Source organism: Convolutriloba macropyga, chromosome 3 (genome assembly GCF_964194025.1).
Source record: "Convolutriloba macropyga chromosome 3, txConMacr16.3, whole genome shotgun sequence".
Classification (NCBI taxonomy): domain Eukaryota; kingdom Metazoa; phylum Xenacoelomorpha; order Acoela; family Convolutidae; genus Convolutriloba; species Convolutriloba macropyga.
In genome coordinates this window covers 71,876,888-71,898,467 of record NC_134470.1, presented here as the reverse complement: position 1 = coordinate 71,898,467, position 21,580 = coordinate 71,876,888, and the positions used below count along the sequence as shown (strand labels likewise).

Here is a 21,580-nt window from a genome sequence, read left to right as displayed (position 1 = left end):
AAACAAACAAACAAACAAACAAACAAACAAACAAACAAACAAACAAACAAACAAACAAACAAACAAACAAACAAACAAACAAACAAACAAACAAACAAACAAACAAACAAACAAACAAACAAACAAACAAACAAACAAACAAACAAACAAACAAACAAACAAACAAACAAACAAACAAACAAACAAACAAACAAACAAACAAACAAACAAACAAACAAACAAACAAACAAACAAACAAACAAACAAACAAACAAACAAACAAACAAACAAACAAACAAACAAACAAACAAACAAACAAACAAACAAACAAACAAACAAACAAACAAACAAACAAACAAACAACAAACAAACAAACAAACAAACAAACAAACAAACAATCAAACAAACAAACAAACAAACAAACAATCAAAGAAACAAACAAAAAAACAAACACACACACACACACACACTCACATACACTTACACACATGCAAACACACACCAAAAGTTATTAATGCAATCGATATCAAATTTTTTCCTCACAATTTATCATTTTGGAGAGCAAAAAATTCTATAAAATTAAGAATATTGAAAGCCATACTAACTGTCCTGTAGGTTAGATGTGCTCAACGGATGTTGGTGAGCAGAAACATTGTTTTTATCATATTCCGGCATCTCTCTGCTTGACTCGTCTAAATTAAATTTCAAATATTACAAATTAGTGCTTTAACATAATTGCAATGGATCACATTAACCTGGAGCTGAAGATTAACGATAGAAATTCGATAAATTTCCTTGTTTTAAAACTTGTCATGTAATATTTGTTTGACCTGTTTTTTTTCAAAATAAATTTGGAAGCAGCGTTTGTTAATTTGTAATTGAAACACCGTGTTTATTTATAATTTTGCATAATTATTTACTTTTAGTAATTTATAGTAGCCTGCACAGCATAAAATTTACTCGGTTAAGTTTGCAGCTACTGTTTATCAAGCAAAACAGTTTTGATTATCATTTGCTTATCAAAAAATGTTTACCCATTGTGCAGTTGTCCACATTATATGTCGTGTTGTTTGCAGAGGCGTTCAAAATCAATGCACTCGAATTGTCATAACCTGAAATAAAGCATCACAGTCAAAACGATCCCAATTCTATCGCATATTTTGTGCATTGCGCTTGCCCAGGTCGCCACTTCTAATTCGTCATACATGGATCATATATGATGTCATACAAATCATAACGCATTTCCTAGTACAATCTTTGTAATACTACTAAGAAATCAAATATGAACCAAGTATGATTAGACGATGAAAATCATGCATCTCTTTTTCATAAAATGTTGATGCCGGTAGGGCATATGCGCGCATATTTTGTGCATTGCGCTTGCCCAGGTCGCCACTTCTAATTCGTCATACATGGATCATATATGATGTCATACAAATCATAACGCATTTCCTAGTACAAATCATAACGCATTTCCTAGTACAATCTTTGTAATACTACTAAGAAATCAAATATGAACCAAGTATGATTAGAAGATGAAAATCATGCATCTCTTTTTCATAAAATGTTGATGCCGGCAGGGCATATGCGATTTCCCGGCATCAATTTGTGATCTGCCAAAAGACCCTAACGTACAATATTATTTGCAAAGTTGGGCACTAAATAAAAGAGCAAGACCAAATACATAACTAGAGTTTTGATATTGTCTGAAGCCAGTATATACTTATAAAAGCTCATTTATAAGAAATAATTGAAAATTTTTTGTCCTTAACCTAAAATTCGTTTTGTAAATATGTTCAAACTTCAAAGTTATTCTTTAAGCACACACAAAGAATCAAATGTGGATCGCAAATCGATACAATTTTTTAATATGTCCTCTGGCTACAATATGCAAGAATTTATGGCACCATTCAATCTCTTATATGTCATATATGACCTTGCATGATTTTCAAGAAAATTTTTCAATTTTTGATAGAAAATGAAAATTAAATATAGGGTTTGAAATTTTTTTTTCCCTGTGTGATTTCCAGGAAATCATATATGATCCTTGTATGACTACCAAGAGTTCATACAAATCATAAGTGTCTTAAAATGATTACTAAGAGTTATATATGACCTGGTATGACTACTAAGAATTTTATTTGATGAGCAACCCGGGTGTATATATATATTACTCCTGCTTAGCCAAAAACATGAAACTAACAAGACTGTTGTTCGACTGCTGTTATGGAATGTTAGGCATTTTCTCTCTTCAATTAGAGCGGGGCAACGGGTACATTTTATCGAAGTGTGCGTACGATAATCAGCGAGAGCAATTTTTGGAAACATTAGGTGAAAATTCTCAATAAAAAGTTTTACGAACATTTACTGATATTAAGCAGCTACCAATTAAAAAACGGAGCTTCTGTGAAAACCGGAGGCAAAGAAAGAATATATTTGATCGCATTCACATCAAATTTTGTCTAAAAACAACTCCAATCTCAAAGAGGGTTCCTGATTTTGACAAATGAAAAGGGCGGAAAGTGTTTATCATTGCCTATCATTGATTCCAAAAAACATACCACTGACAATTCGTGAACCTCTTAGCTGATTTTGTAACCAATATATTTGAAACTTTGAAACCGTCAGTTTATGAGGCAATGTAGCTAAAAACAACTTTAACCTTATAAGTTTTCTGAACGAAATCGTGAAAGAGATTTACAAAAATTGAAGTTCATAATCTTGAACTATTGCACTGTAGCTGCCGTAAGGATGCCTTCTTATAGTTCAATAGAACAGTCATCTAGTTCTTAGCAGATTTGACGAAAATGTAACTCAATACAAATACGATTACAATTAACCAGTTTTTTATCGAAGAAGTTTTTGAATTGAATTTGCTCAGTTTTTAAAACTCTGTTAATATGCGGATAAATTTTGAGATGTTTGAAAGATCTCCCAATTCAAGCGAACGTTAATTTTTTCCTAAAAGATCTGAAGTTTTGGTCAGAAAGGATTTAGAAAAATGCAAAATTATTGTTTCCTCTAATCTGTGTGCTCAAGGGTTTAATAACTCTAAAACAAAGCTTCTTTTTTGCTATCGTAACCAAGTTCCATGCATAATGAAATTATCATCCATGATCATAACCATTAACCCCATAAAATGAGACCTAATAGCAGTTGTAGATTTAAAAATAATCGAATTAATCCTGTGGACTGACGATGGAAATGTTAATTTTTTGGTAGCAGATTCATTCGCAGCAGCAATTTCCGATCACCTTCTCTTGACGTTTTAAGGTCGGCTGAAACGACAGTGGCCTGCATTTAACGAGAACACTTTTTCTACTCGCTGATTGGCAAAATTAAACGCTGATTGGCAAAGTTAAAGAAGCTAGAACGGAGAGGTTCTTAGACCGTGAACGTCTAATACGAGATGGTTTTCAACGCACGATTGTCTGACCAGATGCTAATTTGAGGGCAGTTAAAACGTAAAAACTTTTGTTGAAATATCTTTTAAGCATTGATCTGATTTGAGAAGCCTGTTTATGGAATAAAGAAACCAAAAACTAACCCTAATTTTGAATATTGTGGAATTTGAAAACTGGCAGCGCTCGCGCAAATTGTGGAAAAACGGCCGGCCATATATTTCTTCATAATATACCCAATCGCATTAGTTATAAAATGAACGGAGAAAAATGATCAATACGTTATAATAGCAGTTCTCACTGAGGAAGGTACAAAAATGGGTACAATTAATTTTTGTCTGAAACCCTTCGAAGGCTTAGCAAAGAAGATTGACAACTTGCAACAAAAAAAATTAAAAAGTTGGTAATCTTTGCAACAAAATCAACAGTCAAATAAAAATAAATGAACGCAATACAAAAACGCAATCAAATATATTTGATTGGAACTCGAATTCACAAATGGTTTATATCAAATTTGGTCTAGAAAGCAATCCTAATTGCCGAAAACAGAAATAGGATGCGATTTGCTAACAAAGGATCATGAATTATTTCCAAAAAGTTGATTTGATGATGGATTGATCAGCTCCTTAAAAAATTAACTTTAAAAGAGCGTAAAATTTAAAATTCTGTGGGTCTGTTAGCTTTAAATTGGTAACCAATACATTCCAAACTTTAGAACAATCATTTTTCGCAACATTATAGTTAAAATTGAATAGTGGATAATTTATCTCTAAGACGGGTAAAATTGTTTGCTTTTGAAACAAAACAACTGTCCAGAGCTATTCGGAAAAAAATAGACGACGGTTTTTTAAAAGCATGTTTACATAAGGTAGAATTAAGTACGTTATTTGCAGTGAAGATGCTTCCCAAAAACTTATGATATTATTGTGTAATGTGTACAATATATATTACAATAATGACATATTGGTCCTTTGTTGTCAGACCCATCAAAGGTATGCTTTTCTGTTTCAATATGAAATTATCATCTTTTGCCCATATGGGTTTTTGATTTGAATTTGCATTAATTTAAAAAAATTGCTGGCATGAAATACTTGCGTTTTGAAATATTGGACAACATATTCTTGGCAGGAATGTTGGTTTTCTCCTTAAATCTCGGACATTTTGGTTAAAGAAGAGTCACAAAAAACTGTATTTTCCCCTCTAATCTGTGTTCTAAGGGTTAAATGAATATGAACTTAATATACAGGTTGTTGTAAAAAGGGTTCGCAAATAATTGTCTAAATAAAATGTGGTAGTAGTAGTAGAAGACTCAATTCCTTGTAAGGGAAGAGTATAAAATCGTACAAAGAATGCTAAAACAAATTTTACAGATAAAAAGGAGAGTAAATTAAGAATAAGACTTGCCTAAAGAGCAGCAGCATTTCACAGGAAAAGAAATTGAGTTTTCCAGGTCAACGTATTCAATTCGAGTGCGTAAAAATTGGTCAATTGCATACGTAAACTGACGTTTAGCCATGTCAAAATCCATAATCTGCATTTGCATCAGATGATTTGCGGCTCGTTGAGAATGATTCAAAAATTGTTCATCTGTCTTAAACGTCTTTTTTTGAAATTTCAAAATGTCCAAACTGATGGGTTCTTGATGTCAAGCAGACACAATATGCATTGAGATTGGAATCATTAAAACCATTTACTAATTTATATAGAAGGAGTAAATTTGTTCGTATGAGCTGAAAAGAAACAGGCAAGATGTCCAAGACTTTTATACTTTCAAGGTAAGATTTTTTACAATTTAGAACCCATTTGAGACAGTTGTCTTTAAACTTTTCCGAATTTCGCAATGCCGAAATTGAAAGATACCACGCAAGCGATCCGTACTTCAAAATAGAGGACACCATCGATTTATATAAATGATTTTTTCAAGACACATAAACTCCGAGTGGAACACAAAAATTCAAAAAATCTAAAACTTTTGTAGCTTTTGCCATGCTGAGGTCAACATGCTTATTCCAACACAATGAACTGTTTACAGTGATTCCCAAACCTAAAATTGAATCAACGTGTTTCAAGCGCAACCCAATCAAGGAAAGGTCAGCATTGTTGTAGTGATTACTATAAGACAAAAGTTAACACTTGTCCGGATGAAAGTTCCACTCGTTTAAAATTGACCAGGAGGATAAACTGTCTATATCATTTTGAATTTTGTCGATTGAGGAAACAGAAAACAATTTAAGCTCATCGCAATAAAGAACATTTGCAGAACGTTGTACTGAGTCTGTTATTAACATCGTTAATAAAAAGGATAAACAGAAGTGGGCCCAGCACTCTACCTTGGAGAACTCCTGACGTCACCACTACTTCACTTGAAAAACTTACGTCAGCTTAAACAACTTTCGACGGATGAGATATGATTGAAATAGCATTAGGATATTGTGATCAAAACCGAATGAGGATATTTTATGTAATAGTAACTCGTAAGAAATTGAGTCAAAAGCTTTCTTCACATCAAAATATACAGTCATGCAATTGTGAGTGTTATCTTTAGCTGCATAAACTTAGGCCAGGTATGAAATGAGTTAGGTGACCGTGCTACGATGTTCACGATTTACTTTGGAACAGACTCGGGAGTAAATGAAGTTGAATATTAAAAGCTCAAAAACAATTGACAGTTTAGGTAGGATGCTGATAGATCTGTAGTTTGACACACCGGATATTGACACAGATTTGTGAAGCGGAGTAATAATTGACGTTTTCCACTGAGAAGGCCAGTGCCGAATTTTAGTAATTTGCAAGAAAAACTCGAAAATCAATGATGACAATTGTTGAGCACATTCCTTGAGTACAAAAGACGGAATTGAGTTCATGGCCATTGATGAATTGTCAGGACTCCTGCTTGGCAAATTGTCTACGTCGTCAATTGTGAAAAAGAGAAATCTTCCAAGTGGATTCCTAACTAACTTAGATATCTAATCAAGAGTTGAAAGAATTAATACTAGCCTCAAATTTCACGTGAACAAAAAAATGTTGTGAATTAAAACAACAGTAATTGAAACACGCTTTTGTCTGGTTTCAACAGAACATCAGGAAAACAAATTTTTATCTAACAACTAAATGTTGCAAATTTCCCTTCGCGCACGTCATCTTGAAAACTATTAATCTGTGTAAAATTGTATTGCAATTCTAGAAAGAGCAGCTTGGAAGTTTCCAAATAAATTTTCTCTTTGTTGAACTCAATTTCTGTGAACTCATCGTTCTTTGATTGTTGAGCATAACTGGTCATAACTGGTTGAGCATGGTTTTGGTCCAAACTATCAAATGTCATCATCAGAAGCTACTTAGAGATCATCAAAAATTTTGTCGTGAATGCGATATGCTGTAATCCAAATTACATAATTGCATTCGGTTATTATGATCAAAATTACATAAATTTTGATCAGATTTAAACAAAATTCAAGCGTTGAATTTGTTGCAAAACCTAATATTGTAATACAGAGAAACAATATTTGAACAACAGAAAATTGGGACAGAAATCAGGTTGATTACAGAAAGATTAATTTAAACGTTTATTTATCAATTTTTAAAATGGTGTCATTACAACTAACGCCGATAATTTGAGGGAATTCATCAATCTTCAATTTCTCCTCCTAAGAAAAATAACTTTTTGAATTGAATGAGGAGAAATTACAAGAGCATTTTGGTGGTGTACAAATATTTCCAATTTTGTAATTGCTTAATTAAACTTTATGCGTTAGAATTTTCAGTGATCAAAATTGAAAAATATATTTATCTTTTATATTGCTTGCAAGCAATATAAAAGATAATTATGTTTTTCAATTTTGATATATTTTTTGAATTTTTGAGTCTTAACTTATTAAACACATTAAACTCTGGATCATCATTTGTTTCTCAGCTCAAGCTATTGAACTAAAGAACTTTTTTTGTCATTCTGACTCACGAAAATTGACTCATTCCTTGCGCACTTTTTTGTGAAAAATTTGATAGCCTAGTTCTAATTCCCAGAATTCACTAACGAAAGTGCAAAACCATGTTTGCTAACCAATCATAACTATTGACATCATGAAGTGAGTTCTAATAACATTTATAGAATTAACAAAATATTGGGTTAATTACCTGAACTGACGGTGGAACTGTTCATTTCCTTGACAGCCGATTCATTAACAGGAGCAGATTTTTGATATCCATTATTTGACGTATCGTGATCGGCTGAAACAGCAGTAGTCTGTTTGGAAGTAGAACGACTACTCAAAAAAACTATAGTATATGAGATCAAAAAAATTTAAGAAGTTATATATAATGACAAGTTTTAATTTGAAGTTTTAAATTAATAATATTATGCTACATTCTTGGTCACAGAGTTGTGCTGTTCAATGTTTTCCCTGTTATTTTGGTAATTTTGGCAATCTGTAAAAATTTAAAATACTAAGAATTTTTTTAGTGCCTTTGGTTAAAGTGTGGTGAAATAACATTTTAATAAACAATTTTGATGTTAGTGTTTAACGTTTTTGCCTCTGTGGTGCCCTTGTAGAGATCCTTTCCCATGTGCTGTATATATAGTGTGCTTTTTTGTTTTTGTGATGTTTTGAATACAGGCCTATCCGGGATTACAATTAAAGTCTTAAAAAAGGTTGGGATCTTTTCCGCTAGTTCCCCCCCCGTCCTATATAGCTGAAATTTAGGCCAGCCTCCAAAACTAATGTTAAGGTCCTTTCTGAAAAGATTATTTATTTTAATAAGTACGTGCCGGGAACAATACATCAAAAACCACATTTGCAACAATTTTCTTGCAAAAATAATTTGTAGATCTCATTACAAAGCCCGTAACTCCAAAAAATACAATAAGTACAAGTTTTTGGTTGATGTTTACATTATATGCAGTGTTTTATTGCTATTCAAGTATAAATTTTAAACCTTTTCTCTATTAGTATTTTCTGAAGGCCTATTCACGCGTATTTATACGTAACAATTCAAATGCGTACGTTGTGTTTAAACATATACCAATGGGTGCCTAATTTTCTGGGGGGGGGGGTTTGGGGCAAGTGGAAAAGATCCAAAGATTGCCGTATAAGGAATGCCTCGTTTTTTTGTTTGGCTTCATGGAGAATTTGCGAACATAAAATCTGCAAAAGAGCTCATAAAATAATATTAAATAGCTTGGCTCTTTTCTGTTATTGCCCCCCACGTCTATTTGCACCCCCAACTTATACATATTATAGCGTATTGGTTGCATTTCATACACTTACATATACAATTATATACACACGGCATTTACAAATTAATAATGCAGCGAAGTTTTGAAAATAAGACGCATACGGTAATTCAACTTTGCTTATAATGTAAGCAGACAAAGAATAATGCATGTTTTAAATATTTTTGCGCTTTTCTTTCACAGGAATAGCTTTATGGCACTGATTTTTTGACAACTGGAAACAAAAATTCATCCATTCGTCCACCGGTACCAGCAATTTATTAAGACTAAAATAACGGATCTCTAAGGACCAAAAAGAACATATTTGGGGGGTGCAAATAGACTGGCTGGAGGGGGGGGGGGGGCAATAACAGAAAAGAGCCAATAGCTTGATAAATTTTCTTTTCAAACTTGTAGTTTTGCCAATATTAAAAATTTACTTTTGATTTATGAAGTTAATGTTCCATAATATGAAAGTTCTCAAATTAAAACTTTTTGTCAACCCAGTTAGCGAGCCGACATGCCATAATATAAACATACCATAATAGGGGCTATAATTTCTTGGGGGCTATAATGGGAAAGCCCCGAAAAAGTTATATAAAGAATACGATGACTATTTCTCAGGTTGATCAGGATTCTTACCATTGTTATCATCTGTTGTATTGAGAGAAGCCTGATAGGCTGAAGAATTTATTGGAGGTTGATTTGGCATGCTCATGCTGTCTTCGCCCAAATCTGAATCAACCCATTTTTACTATCAGAAAAGAGACTCATAACTGCGTCCTTGCAGGCCGTTGTCAGGGTAAAATTGGCCCATTTAAGGATACCCGATTTCGTTAACCAAAAATTTTCATTTACCTGTTATTTGCTTCAATCAAAAACCGCTCTGATTTCACTTCCATAATACACGAAAGTAATGTTCTCTATTCCCTTATATGGTTATAGTAACTTAAAAGCTGTAAAAATAAAAGCGTAGAAGAAATCAGTTTTGAAATTCTCACTCCAGTGTATTACAATTTTAAAACGGTTTTTTGTAATCATATAGTTAAATTTACCGACTGACATATATGCCGCATAAAACCTGGAAAAAACCAGTACTGGTTAGCGATTGAAAATTAATTAAACAGCAGAAAGGATTTAGGATCAGTTATCGTTCCAGCAAAAACTTATTAATATTCCAATGAACTTGCACTAAGATCTTCTCAATAGTTTAATAGTTTTTGCATAGCTTTTCTCAATTTTCATTATGAGCTAGCGCCTATATCAATTAAAGCGAACCATTTTAGCTAATTCTATCTAAAGTATCTTAATACTTATAAAAGGGCTTATAAAAGTGGGATATGGGGCAAAGAAACAATTATACTAATTGGTTTATACAGTGGATTTATTGTAAATTCTACAGCGATAGAACAGTTAACCGACAGTTTACCCAATGCCGTTATACCCAATGACAAAATAACCAATGCCAAAAAACCCAATGCCATTATACCCAATTCACATTGATATTTTCGTTCCACAATCCGAGTACTAATTAGCAGAAGATAGCTCTTACACGTATGATTTAACAAAAAGTAACATTAGGTATGTCAAAATATACGGGTATTAGCGACTGCTAATTTGTTGTTGGATTATTGAACAAAAATATCAAAGTACATTGGGTATAATGGCATTGGGTACATTGGAATTGGGTATAATGGTATTGGGTTTTTTGGCATTTGGTATAATAGCATTAGGTAAATTGTCCTGACACCGATAGAACATTACAATTGGTATTATACTTTACCATGCCTTTGTCTCGAAATTTTCCCTACTGGCAGAATATTAATTAACAGTTTTCGGCGGGATGCTGGTTTGTAAAATTAATCAGCTTTTTTTCAAAAGACACAGTAATTTGTTCAAGAATATCTTAATAATCAAAATAGAATTTTTGTACAAATTTTTGTAGAGCTCAAAAAACAGTTTCAGGTTGCAGTTTTTAATATCACCAATCATTTAAGCTTCCCAAGAATTTACTCAATCTTAACAAAAAAAATTGGTTTATACAGTGAATTTATTGTAAATTCTACAGCGATAGAACGGTTAAACGACAATTTACCCAATGCCATTATACCCAATGACAAAAAAACCAATACCAAAAAACCCATTGCCGTTATACCCAATTCATATTGGTATTTTCGTTCCACAATCCGAGTACCAATTAGCAGAAGATAGCTCTTACACGTATGATTTAACAATAAAGTAACATTAAGTATGTCATAACATATGGGTATTAGCGACTGCTAATTTGTTGTCGGATTATTGAACAAAAATATCAAAGTACATTGGGTATAATGGCATTGGGTACATTGGAATTGGGTATAATAGTATTTGGTTTTTTGGCATTTGGTATAATAGCATTAGGTAAATTGTCCTGACACCGATAGAACATTACAATTGGTATTATACTTTACCATGCCCTTGTCTCAAAATTTTCCCTACTGGCAGAATATTAATTAAAAGTTTTCGGCGGGATGCTGGTTTGTAAAAATAATCAGCTTTTTTTCAAAAGACACAGTAATTTGTTCAAGAATATCTTAATAATCAAAATAGAATTTTGTACAAATTTTTGTAGAGCTCAAAAAACAGTTTCAGGTTGCAGTTTTTAATGGCGCCAATCATTTAAGCTTTCCAAGAATTTACTCAATCTTAACAAAAAAAATTGGTTTATACAGTGGATTTATTGTAAATTCTACAGCGATAGAACGGTTAAACGACAGTTTACCCAATGCCATTATAACCAATGACAAAAAAAACCAATACCAAAAAACCCAAGAGTTTACCTTATCTTAACAAGAAACCTCTGAAAAAGCATTTCCGATGATAAAAAGGAAAGAATATGTTCTCTAGTGAACTTTAACCGAACAAACAGATTAGCTTTTGTAAAAATTATAGGAAACATTTTTTCCATTTGATTGTTATCTATTATCAATGTAGAATTAATTTTTCTGAAATACCAGCGTTTTTATAGCCTTCAAATGTTATACTTTTAAGATTGTGTAATCTACTAAAAGTAGATGCCAATATTTAAAAAAAATTGATGAAGAGCATTGACGAAATTTTGAAAGATCTTGGTGTAAATGTACAACATCCTATCCAATTTCACAGAATATTTTTGTTTTAGATTTGTTCAGACGAATCCCAGCAGAGCACAAAATTCAGATTTGAGCTCATATCGAAATTTTCCAAGCGTAATTGCTTACTTTTTAGGTTGGAATCATCAAAAAAAATCATTTGCAATACTTTTAACGGGCAGAAGACTCACAACGAAATTGCACAACTCTTATTGTTAAGGATTGTTTTTCGATTCACCACAATATTGCAGTGATTTAAATGGCATAAATCCAAAATTTAGTTAGGGTTGCCAAGAAAGTTTCCGGTTATAGCTGGTGAAGAATTTAACAAGGTCAAAACAAGAAATTGCTCGGTTTCTAACAATTGTTGGTAAAATATCGCATATTTTGAGATAATTTTTTTGCATCTTTTATAAAAGTGGAGAAAGTTTTGTTCCTCTGGGCTCATTCAAGCACTTGGAGTGTTTGTTTCTACTTAAGCGATGAAAAAGATATTTCACCAATGGACAGATGAAAAAATAATCCAATTATTAATCTGTGAAAATAATATCCGAACGTTATTTGAATGCGTCTAAAATAGTAACTCAACGCTGAAATTCGCAATTCTTGTAGTAATCCACCGCTAAACATTAGCAGTGGATCATTACAAGAATTGCAACTTTTAGCGTTGAGTTACTATTTTGGACGCATTCGAATAACGTTCGGTTATTGTTTTAACAGATTAATAATTGGAAAACTTTCCAACAAAACTTTCTACACTTTTATAAAAAACGCAAAATAATTATCTCAAATTTTGCGATTTTTTACCAAGAACTCTTAGTATCCAAGCCATTTCTTGTTTTGACCTTGCTAAATCCTTATCTAGCTATACCCACAAATTTTCTATTTTGGACGCATCCAAATAACGTTCGATTTTTTAAATACGTTTATTATTGTTAATACGTTAATTATTGCTGCTTCCAATAATCAACGCATTCAGTACAGTAACTTTTTGTAAAACCTACCATTACTGACACATGAAACGTCAATAGTGTTCTGTTCATCGGGTGGATTCATAGAAGGCTGCGGTTGTGGACCTCTCATTGAATCATCTGCTATATTTTCACTTCTTGTTGAGTTATTTGAATCTAGAATAAGAACAAACAAACGGTTTTTTTGCTCTCAAAGCTCAACAACCTGAATGCCACGGTTTGCTTTGGTTGCCTTACTCCCCTGATCTCAGAACACAATTTGTAGAAAAAAAAGGTTTGTAAATGTTACAAAATTGATATTTTTTCTGTAAATAATGTATTAATGTTTAACAGTTTATGAAGTATATATTTTCTGCAATAATTTTACAAAAATTTGCAAAAAAATTGACGAATGACTAGGCGAATTGAGCTAGTCGGACAGTATTCTTGGACAATTTCGCTACATCAATGCGTCATTAAGAGTCCGTGTGTGGAGACATCAAATTCTGTGATTCACAAAAGCAATGATTTGAATGATGGATTAAACCACATGAAAATTTTAGCCCCTCAAAAAGAACAATACTCTTCATATAAAGAACATGTTGAAACTAGGGGAACTTTAAAAAGGAGGGCAGATAAGATTAAGCAGCTGTTGCCTAATGCTGTTCTGCTGCGATTATTTTTGACCATTAATGTTTTTGCAACATTAATGGATATAACAAAACTCGTTACTCTGTGAATTGAGCAAACTTGAGAATGTGAACTTAAAACTGCACATTTGCAATTTGTTCTGTGTTTAACTGCAGAGCTGTGATTGGCTAATTTTGTAAATTTGAAATCAAAACAACTTGCCTAAAATTATTTTTCAATTTCGATGTGCGCGAAGATGTGGTTCATTTTACAATTTGTTGTTGCAAAATGCGAAATTCAAAAAATCTTTTTATTTACCTTCTGTAACGTTTGTAAAATCCAAGGTTTTGTTTGCGGATTTGTTGACTGGAGCTTTCTTATCCATTTCAATGGGGCCATCCAAGCCTGAAAATAACAAAATTTTCATTCTGTGCTGAACTTTATGAAGCGAAAATATTAATGTTGCGTTTTGTAAATATAGTTTCAGAGTTTTCAACAACTTATCGTAAGACAATGAAAAGCTACATATTTTCTCCAGGTGAATTGCAGAGAAAAATAAATGAGCTTATCAAAAATTGTTTATTTTCCTACCTGTGGTAACATTGGTTGTGTTGATCGTCGAATTGTAGGGTGAAAAATTGTTGGGTGTCTGATTTGGCATGTCCATAATTTCATCGTCCATTCCTAAAGGGTATCAAATTCTAACATACTGTGTCATTCGCGATGCGAATTACGTTTACTTAAGCGGATTTAGTATACCAGGATTCGCGACGCGAATGCACTGTAATTTTCGTCAGGGGATTCCATTTCATTTTGATTCAACAAAATTATGAATTCGCTCCGCAAATTCGCTTATTGCTTTAGAAGAACAGATTCGCTATGCAAATCATACCAATAACTTCAATCAGAATTTTAGACTAGCTTTCGCTGGGCCAATTTTTGTTTAGAAGACGACCAACTGAAATTTGAACCATAATAAAAAAATAAAATTTAGTTGGAATTAAGATTTGAACAGATTTTTATTCATAATCAGTCCACTAGGCGAAGTGAACAGCATTGTAAACAAAACTCAAATGACTAGATGTTAAGTTCTTATGTGAACGGAAAATGAATCAGAAATGAGTTTAACAAGAAATGAAAATTTAGGATTATATGATTTCTGAAAGAAAGATAATCGCACGTTTACTTTTGATTTTCAACGCACAATCGCTACTTTCCGCTTGATACTATTTTGGTCGAAAATGGCCCTATCCAATCTTACAATCTCAAGTTCTAACAATGTTATCAAAATCGTTTTGCAATAAAATTTGTTTAGATCTGGAACGGTGCATTTTTTAATAATGTGGCGTTTTAAGTGGGCGGCGAAAATGTGCCTCAAGGTACGATGCATTGATATATTAGGTCCGCAAACAGTGAGTTGATATTTGATAGATTTTATTAATGTTTTGAGATTGAAATTATTGTGAGTTTGCTTTTCTAAAAAAGCAAAAACTTTTTCGAATTAGCCTTTCCAATATTAGAATGGAATTTTGTAGGAACGTAAATATATTACTTGCAATCGCTTTATCAATTAGTTCAGCTGTCGGAAACTTAGAGAATCGGTCTACATATAAATTAAATCCATTTCCTGATTTTTCGCGTTTTAGAGAGATTCGATAAAATCTGGTTGATTTTTTTTTGTTTTTGGTACTTTACTTGATTCAATTGGTTTCCGTTTTTAAAAAGGTATGATAGGTTTCACATTTTCCCCATTTTGACACATGCGTTGCATTTCGCTGCTTTTGCAGGAATATCCCTGTTCACGTAGTATCACCACGCATGAACTGGTCTGCCCGTCGTGCCCCAACTGCCAGCAGTTTTGCTATGAATCGCTTTGAGGTATGCATCCTTGATCGAATTCGGCATGGCAATTTTGTCATCCACTGCCACACATAGTGACCTGACATGCAAATTTTTCAAAAACTTGTGAATGAACGGAGCAATTTGTTTGCAGCTATCCTCATTTTCGGTAAACAAGCGATCACTGATCTCTGTTAATACAGAGCCCTTTGAAGTCAAGCCTCTCAAAAATATTTTTGGAGATATTTTCTCAAGTGGTAAAAGCATCAGTGTGAAGGTCTGTTGCTGTTGACGGGGTGTTGTCTGCGGAACTAATAAGATCTGTTGTTGCCGTTGAAATTGTTGTGATTCCGGGCACATAAGAGACCTGCTTGGTCAATTAATCGTTCCTCCGAAGGTGTGGATTGCCATAAACTGTTTAGGTTTTCTTCGTCTTAACTCGACATTTTGCGAACGGGTAAAAATCGTTGGGGAATTTTATTAAACTTATAGAGCAATGTTCTATTAGGTTTTCAGCGTTTTTGAAAAGTGCTGTCAATTATTGTTTTTTTTTTCTAACATAGAGAAAAATTTTCTAAGATAACATTGTTTCATAAGGAAATGTATCAGTTTTGCTATTACAATTTTTGTAGCAGTCATCAAAGATCATTTGCACATCATTTCTGTCTTTTAACGTTCAAGCGCAGAGAAAAATATAACGAAGTAAAAATGAGTACGTATGAAAAACGAGATAAGTTCTGATCATGGCTGTTTATCTTTTGGTTGGATCTGATTGTGGCCAATTTTACTCTGGATGGTTCTATTCATTATCGCACACCTGGACTATATTTTCACTTTTCCTACTAGTTAGAGCAAACTTTTGATTGAAAGCAAAGCGACTTGAGCTTCAAGCATCATAGTAAGAATTATTTAATTCAGATTTCCGTTGACTGAATTTGTTTTTAATCAACATAACGTAAAAGTCTAATTCAAGTGTCCATAAATCAGCAAAAGTTTCATTCATTATTGTTTTGAGTCATATCTGTCAACAATGCCAACACATCGGGATAAGGACTGTTATGAGTAAAGCCTAACTGATAACAGTTTTTTTGATAACATTTCGGGTCAAAGTGTGCTTAGTTACAAGTTTACATTCCAAAGTGATATTAAGATTTTTTAGAGGAGACGGAGGCATGGAGAAGTTTTACAAGAAACTTATAAACCCAAATCAATTCTACTTTTATGTATTCAGGCCCACAAAATAATTAATTTAGTTCACATTTTTTGGTATTGGTAGCAACTGATGGAATCAGAAAGTTGAACAGCCTCTCAGACAGAAAACTTAACAGCTTCATATCAGTTGCTCTTTTAAATTAAATTGTTCATCATTACATTCTATAATCAAACGCTCCTCTTTGACCGATATAAAGCATTGAATTGATTGAAAGGGATACAAACAGTTTAAATTTTATATTCTCATCTGATGACATTGAAATTGAAATTCTAACCTTCAGCGGTTGGTTATCCAAATAGGGATAAATTTGTGAAGTTGTCTCAAAATTAGACAAGGACAAATTGACTGCAGATGGTTTGGCAGTTGAAGTGGTTGTGGTAAGCTTCATTGTGACAGAAAGTTTGAGCAGTGATAATTGTAGAATGTTCAAATTCATCCACACAAAGAAGAAGAATCAAGTACAGATTTTGGCAACAGTATTGTAGCAAAACTTGGGGAACTCGATGGTCTTCCCAGTGCACAGAGCGGAATCACCAAAAAGGAAAAACTCAAAGTTTTTAGTGACTATTCACAAAAAAAGGCAAAAACTCAAACTTTTTAATGACTATCCCAACAAAAACCTGAAAATTAAATCCTACAATATGGAACTAATAACAAATTGAAGTCTAATAAATCTAATGGTGATAGTTTTTCAGAATTAAAGAAATGGTTACAAAATGTACAAAAAGTTCAGACAAATTTGAAAAAGATTAGATTGTAGTTTGTGAGGTTACACTTTCAAAAAATCGGCTCGCTAATAAGGTCAGAAACAAAGTGATTGATGAATTTCATGATTTACAGCAAAAGTTTGAAAATGAATACATTGGCTCTCGCTCGCCTAAACTCAATCAAATAATTCGGAAATCTAATAACTTGGTTGTAATTGGATTATGCAGGACTAGAACCAACTTGTCCACGATAATTTTAACATAGATTATTTCTATGGTGTACCAATGTTTCAAAACCTTCTACCTAGTTATCTTATCAGAACTTTAGCTGGTTCAGTAAATACAAGCGGTAGTATATACAATGAAGCTGTATATAACTTTGGACCAACTAAAAACAGTCTTACTCAACCCGTATGCAAAAATCAAAAACCGTCCGGCAAACCCAGTTTCTGTAAAATTCGCCGGACTCATTCAAATTGTTAACCGTAATAAATGATGCTTCAAATAGTGTAAAAAATTAAATGCTGAGTTTTAATAATAATCATCGGGTTGATTGTGTATGAAATATCGGCGGCGTTTTTTTTTCTCACGCGCCACCGGATTTCAATCAGAGGATCAACCTGTAACGAGAAGCACTCTAAAATAAGACACCAATATATAATTATTTTCCAAATATTTGCTCAATTTTCATCTGCTACTTTCTGATATTTCTCTGATCTAATGGGAACATTCAACTAAATCCTGACAAGATGAGATAACCAATAAAGTTTCCAAAAATATGCAATGGACTTCCCCAAAAACTTTAAAATTACTACAAATAAATTGTTGGAGTATAACTAAAAAATTCCCCGAACTGCGACATCTGAACAATGACAATCAGTCAATTGAATAAATAGTTTCAAACAAACTTGGTTGTTTAGGTTTTCAATTTGAACACAATTCAGAAAGCAGAAAAATGAATGGATTTGTTTAGGAAAGGATACAGGCGATAGTAAAAAAGAGGCGGTTATATATTACCATAATCAAAACACTGAACGCCAAACTGCGTATAGACTTTGAAGACAACTCTGAAAGTTGTGAAAGCATGTTGGTATATCTGAATAATCCAAAAAACGGCTATTCAAGGTTTTGTTCATAGTCCGTCTTTATCACTGACCCAACAAAAAATTTGCTAAAGACCTCTTGAAAAACTAAACGAAAAGAATTGATTGGGCGCTTTCTCAAAGTATACCGGTAATTTTGATGTGAGACTATAATTTGAACTATCGTGAACCAAAATGTTGCTCAAAAATATTACAGTTACTCTTCCTTACGGTTTGTGGATCGATAACTTGGGGTCAGCCACTAGATTAGGAGACCAAAAGGGAACAGTTTTTGATTATATTATACCAGATGGACCAACAACAAGAAACAAAGCATACACCTCTGATTCTATGATCAAAAGGGGCAACTTGGCAACACTTTAGATTCTCTATTTAACAAGGCCAACAAAATCAACCTTCACTTCAAATCTGTGTACGATAAGACAAAAATGGATACAAAATTTTGTAATAAAACAATTCAAGTTTCAGATTGGAATCTTCCTTCCTCAATACACCATGTAAAAATCCCCGATACAGTTTTTGATAATATTGTAGTCAGAGCGATAAAAATTTAGGCTACTTTGAAAAAAAATAAGTACGAAACGATACATCACATTCTTTATTAGCACAAGAAATTGTCAGATCAACAAATAAACAACTACAAATTCAAAAACAATTTTTAATGGCCAATAAAGGAAAAAATGTTACTCAACAATTAAAAAAAAGTGTTTTAAAAGTAACTCAATGCAAGAAAACGATTGAATTCCTGCTACATGAAAGATATTAAAGACTTTTGGAAACATCTTAGTGGGAGTTAGTTTTGCAGTTGAAAGAAATGGACTGGTATTATTGAAGTTAGAAACTGCAAAGAACAACGGCTACAAAAAACGTTTCAATGAATATTTTCTTAAAATCATAACAAAAAAAACATGAGATTGCTAATCGCTTGAACTATATATTTATACAGTTGGGAACTTTTAATCTTAACAGAAGTGATGGAACCACCAATCAGTTCCTCTCAATTTTTCGTTCAGATTTGCAACTAGCTTCCAATTTCTAAAAGTGCTTCCTGCCTTAAAGAAGAATATAACTTTGGATTATTCCAACATGTCTGCTTGGGCACTAAAAAGATAACAAAAAAATGTAAACCCTTTAATTTATTATTAAAGCAATATTTGAAAGCAGAGCAGTTTCTATCGTCACTCACTTTTGCTCACATCACAAAGTTGTTAAACAAATTTGATTTTGAAAATGCAAAAATCTATAGGCCAATCTCGTTAACACCAGCCTTATCAAAATTTTTGAAAAATTGCTAAGAGAGTAAATATAGAACATCTACACAATGAAAAAAATCTACCACAAAACGCAACTTGATTTCAAAAAATCCTTCAATCGATAGACGTACTCCTATATTTTACCAACGCATAACATTGCAAGATTGTTCAAAACGATGTATAGGAGCCGTTGTCTTCGATTTGTCCAAAAAACATTCGATTAAATGACCATTACAATATATTTGCAGAACTCTAATGCTTGGGTTTTAACGGTTCTGCAAAAATGATTAACATAAATTCTCTAGGTTGTAGGTTTCATTTTGTCACAGTAAACACTGTTGTATCAAATTGAAAAAAATTAGTCCAAGGAGCCCCACAATGTACGTTAACAACTTCTAAGCCAATATGAACTCTAATACAGTTCAAAGAGCAGATGACACAGTCGTTTTCTCATCCAAAAAATGTCAAAGAGAGCTTAAAAAACTCTTGAAAATAATGCAAAAAACTGATAAACGAATTTGGTTGCAATTCCCTTAAGATTAAGGCTGAAAAAACGGAATTCGTTGCAATTGGTTTTATTGAATCTAAAGATCTGTCAATAACACTATATGGACATAAGATTATGAAAAAAACAGAAAAAAGTAATATATCTTGGTGTTATATTTCAGTGGGAGGTAAAAAAAATTACGTAGCATGGCACAAGGCATAAATTCTGTTTATACCTTATGAAACTGCGTGCGAGAAAACTTCATTTGAACACTGATAAACTGTCTCGTTATCAGTCACCTCTTTATCGAGCAGTACTTCTCTGCTCAATACCTCAGAATCTTATAACAAATTATAAAATCAGTTAAATTGGCTGTCAATGACTGCTACAATAGCAGAAATTATGCTTCATTTCACAACATAAATTAATTAATAACAAATTAATAATATTTCCTTTGTTAATTCACTAAAAGATTGTACTATATACTCAACAAAATTTCAAATAAAGCAGTCAAAAATTTTAATAATTTGTAAATTGAATTTTTGAAAACAATTTTGGGATCCCGCTTCCAACGGCAAACTTTTTTTCAATCGGACAAGAAAAATAGATAATGAATTTTTCTCTATATCTAAAAACATTGAACAATAAAATTTTTTCCTCTTTATTTTATCAAAGTTTGAACTCACATTCTGTATGGGCAGTTTGATAGTAAACTTGAAATAGTTAAGCCCTCGAAACCAAAATTACATCCCAAATCAATTTACATCAATACAATTTTTCGGATTTTTTGTTTCACTTTTTAAGCTATTTTTGTACTATGCAACTTTTCTCAAGTATGTTTCTAGCAGTAATTTCTTGGGCGACGTAAAATGATTGGAAATCTCAAAATTAGCTTGCATTAATCATCGTTGAGAGAAAACTGCTGAATTAAGTGAAATGGATTAGAAAAACGGTCGAATTTTACGGTATTTTTTGAAATAAGATGAATACTTCTAACTATTTGTTCCATTTTCCGGTTAATATTTGAATGCAATTATTAGATTTCTTTTGAAGAGGCGGACAATTTTGCAATCTAGCACCATGCTGCTACAATATTTCCCTGTTTTTTCGCCAGGTATTCAAAAAGGATGTCATTTGATATCTGTATCTTGATAAGACAAAAACTGTCGAACTACTAACCACAATTCTTAACGAAGTGCTATTGACAGTTGCAGGTAATTTGTTTTTTTTCTACTCGAGGACCAGAAAGTGACAAATTAGCAAAAATATATTTTCAATGTATTTTACAAATCTTGTAGTTAAAACTGTTCCTGAAAATTAAAATGTACTTACTGGCCAGACTCCTGATAACTTAAAGATTCTTCGGAAGAGATTACAGAGCACGTGACATTACATGATCCTTCATTATAAGAACATTTGGCAAGCGCGTCTAAGGGTGCAAATAAAAGGCACCCACTAAGCGGGGAAGGGGGCACAAACGGAAAAGATCCAATTTATTGTTCACCACAATTTTTGTTAAGTGGACGCCAAACCGAACCATAGTAAAATAGTAAATCAGCGCTGAATCATAGTATTTCTCTTAGAATCCTTTAGAATACTATGCAACAGTACTGATATAGCACTTCAGAAGTGCTATAGAATGATTCTAGAACATTATGAATCAGTACTGTTTTACCTAGATTTACTATTACACTAGTGTCCG

At 32.6% G+C, this 21,580-nt stretch overlaps 1 protein-coding gene across 2 annotated transcripts in view; it reads right to left on the bottom strand.

The window, feature by feature from the left end:
• Positions 1 to 21,580, bottom strand: part of LOC142337271 (uncharacterized) — a 32,154-nt gene that overhangs the window by 1,977 nt on the left and 8,597 nt on the right. The window contains exons 6-12 of one of the 2 annotated variants that reach the window (XM_075386435.1): positions 13,868 to 13,960; positions 13,595 to 13,681; positions 12,701 to 12,823; positions 9,229 to 9,321; positions 7,512 to 7,604; positions 1,014 to 1,091; positions 585 to 671 (exon numbers count right to left, since the gene is read on the bottom strand). In XM_075386435.1, the coding sequence (XP_075242550.1) occupies positions 585 to 671; positions 1,014 to 1,091; positions 7,512 to 7,604; positions 9,229 to 9,321; positions 12,701 to 12,823; positions 13,595 to 13,681; positions 13,868 to 13,960 (654 nt within the window). The remainder of the gene's footprint in view (positions 1 to 584; positions 672 to 1,013; positions 1,092 to 7,511; positions 7,605 to 9,228; positions 9,322 to 12,700; positions 12,824 to 13,594; positions 13,682 to 13,867; positions 13,961 to 21,580) is intronic. The other variant, XM_075386436.1, reaches the window with a different exon arrangement.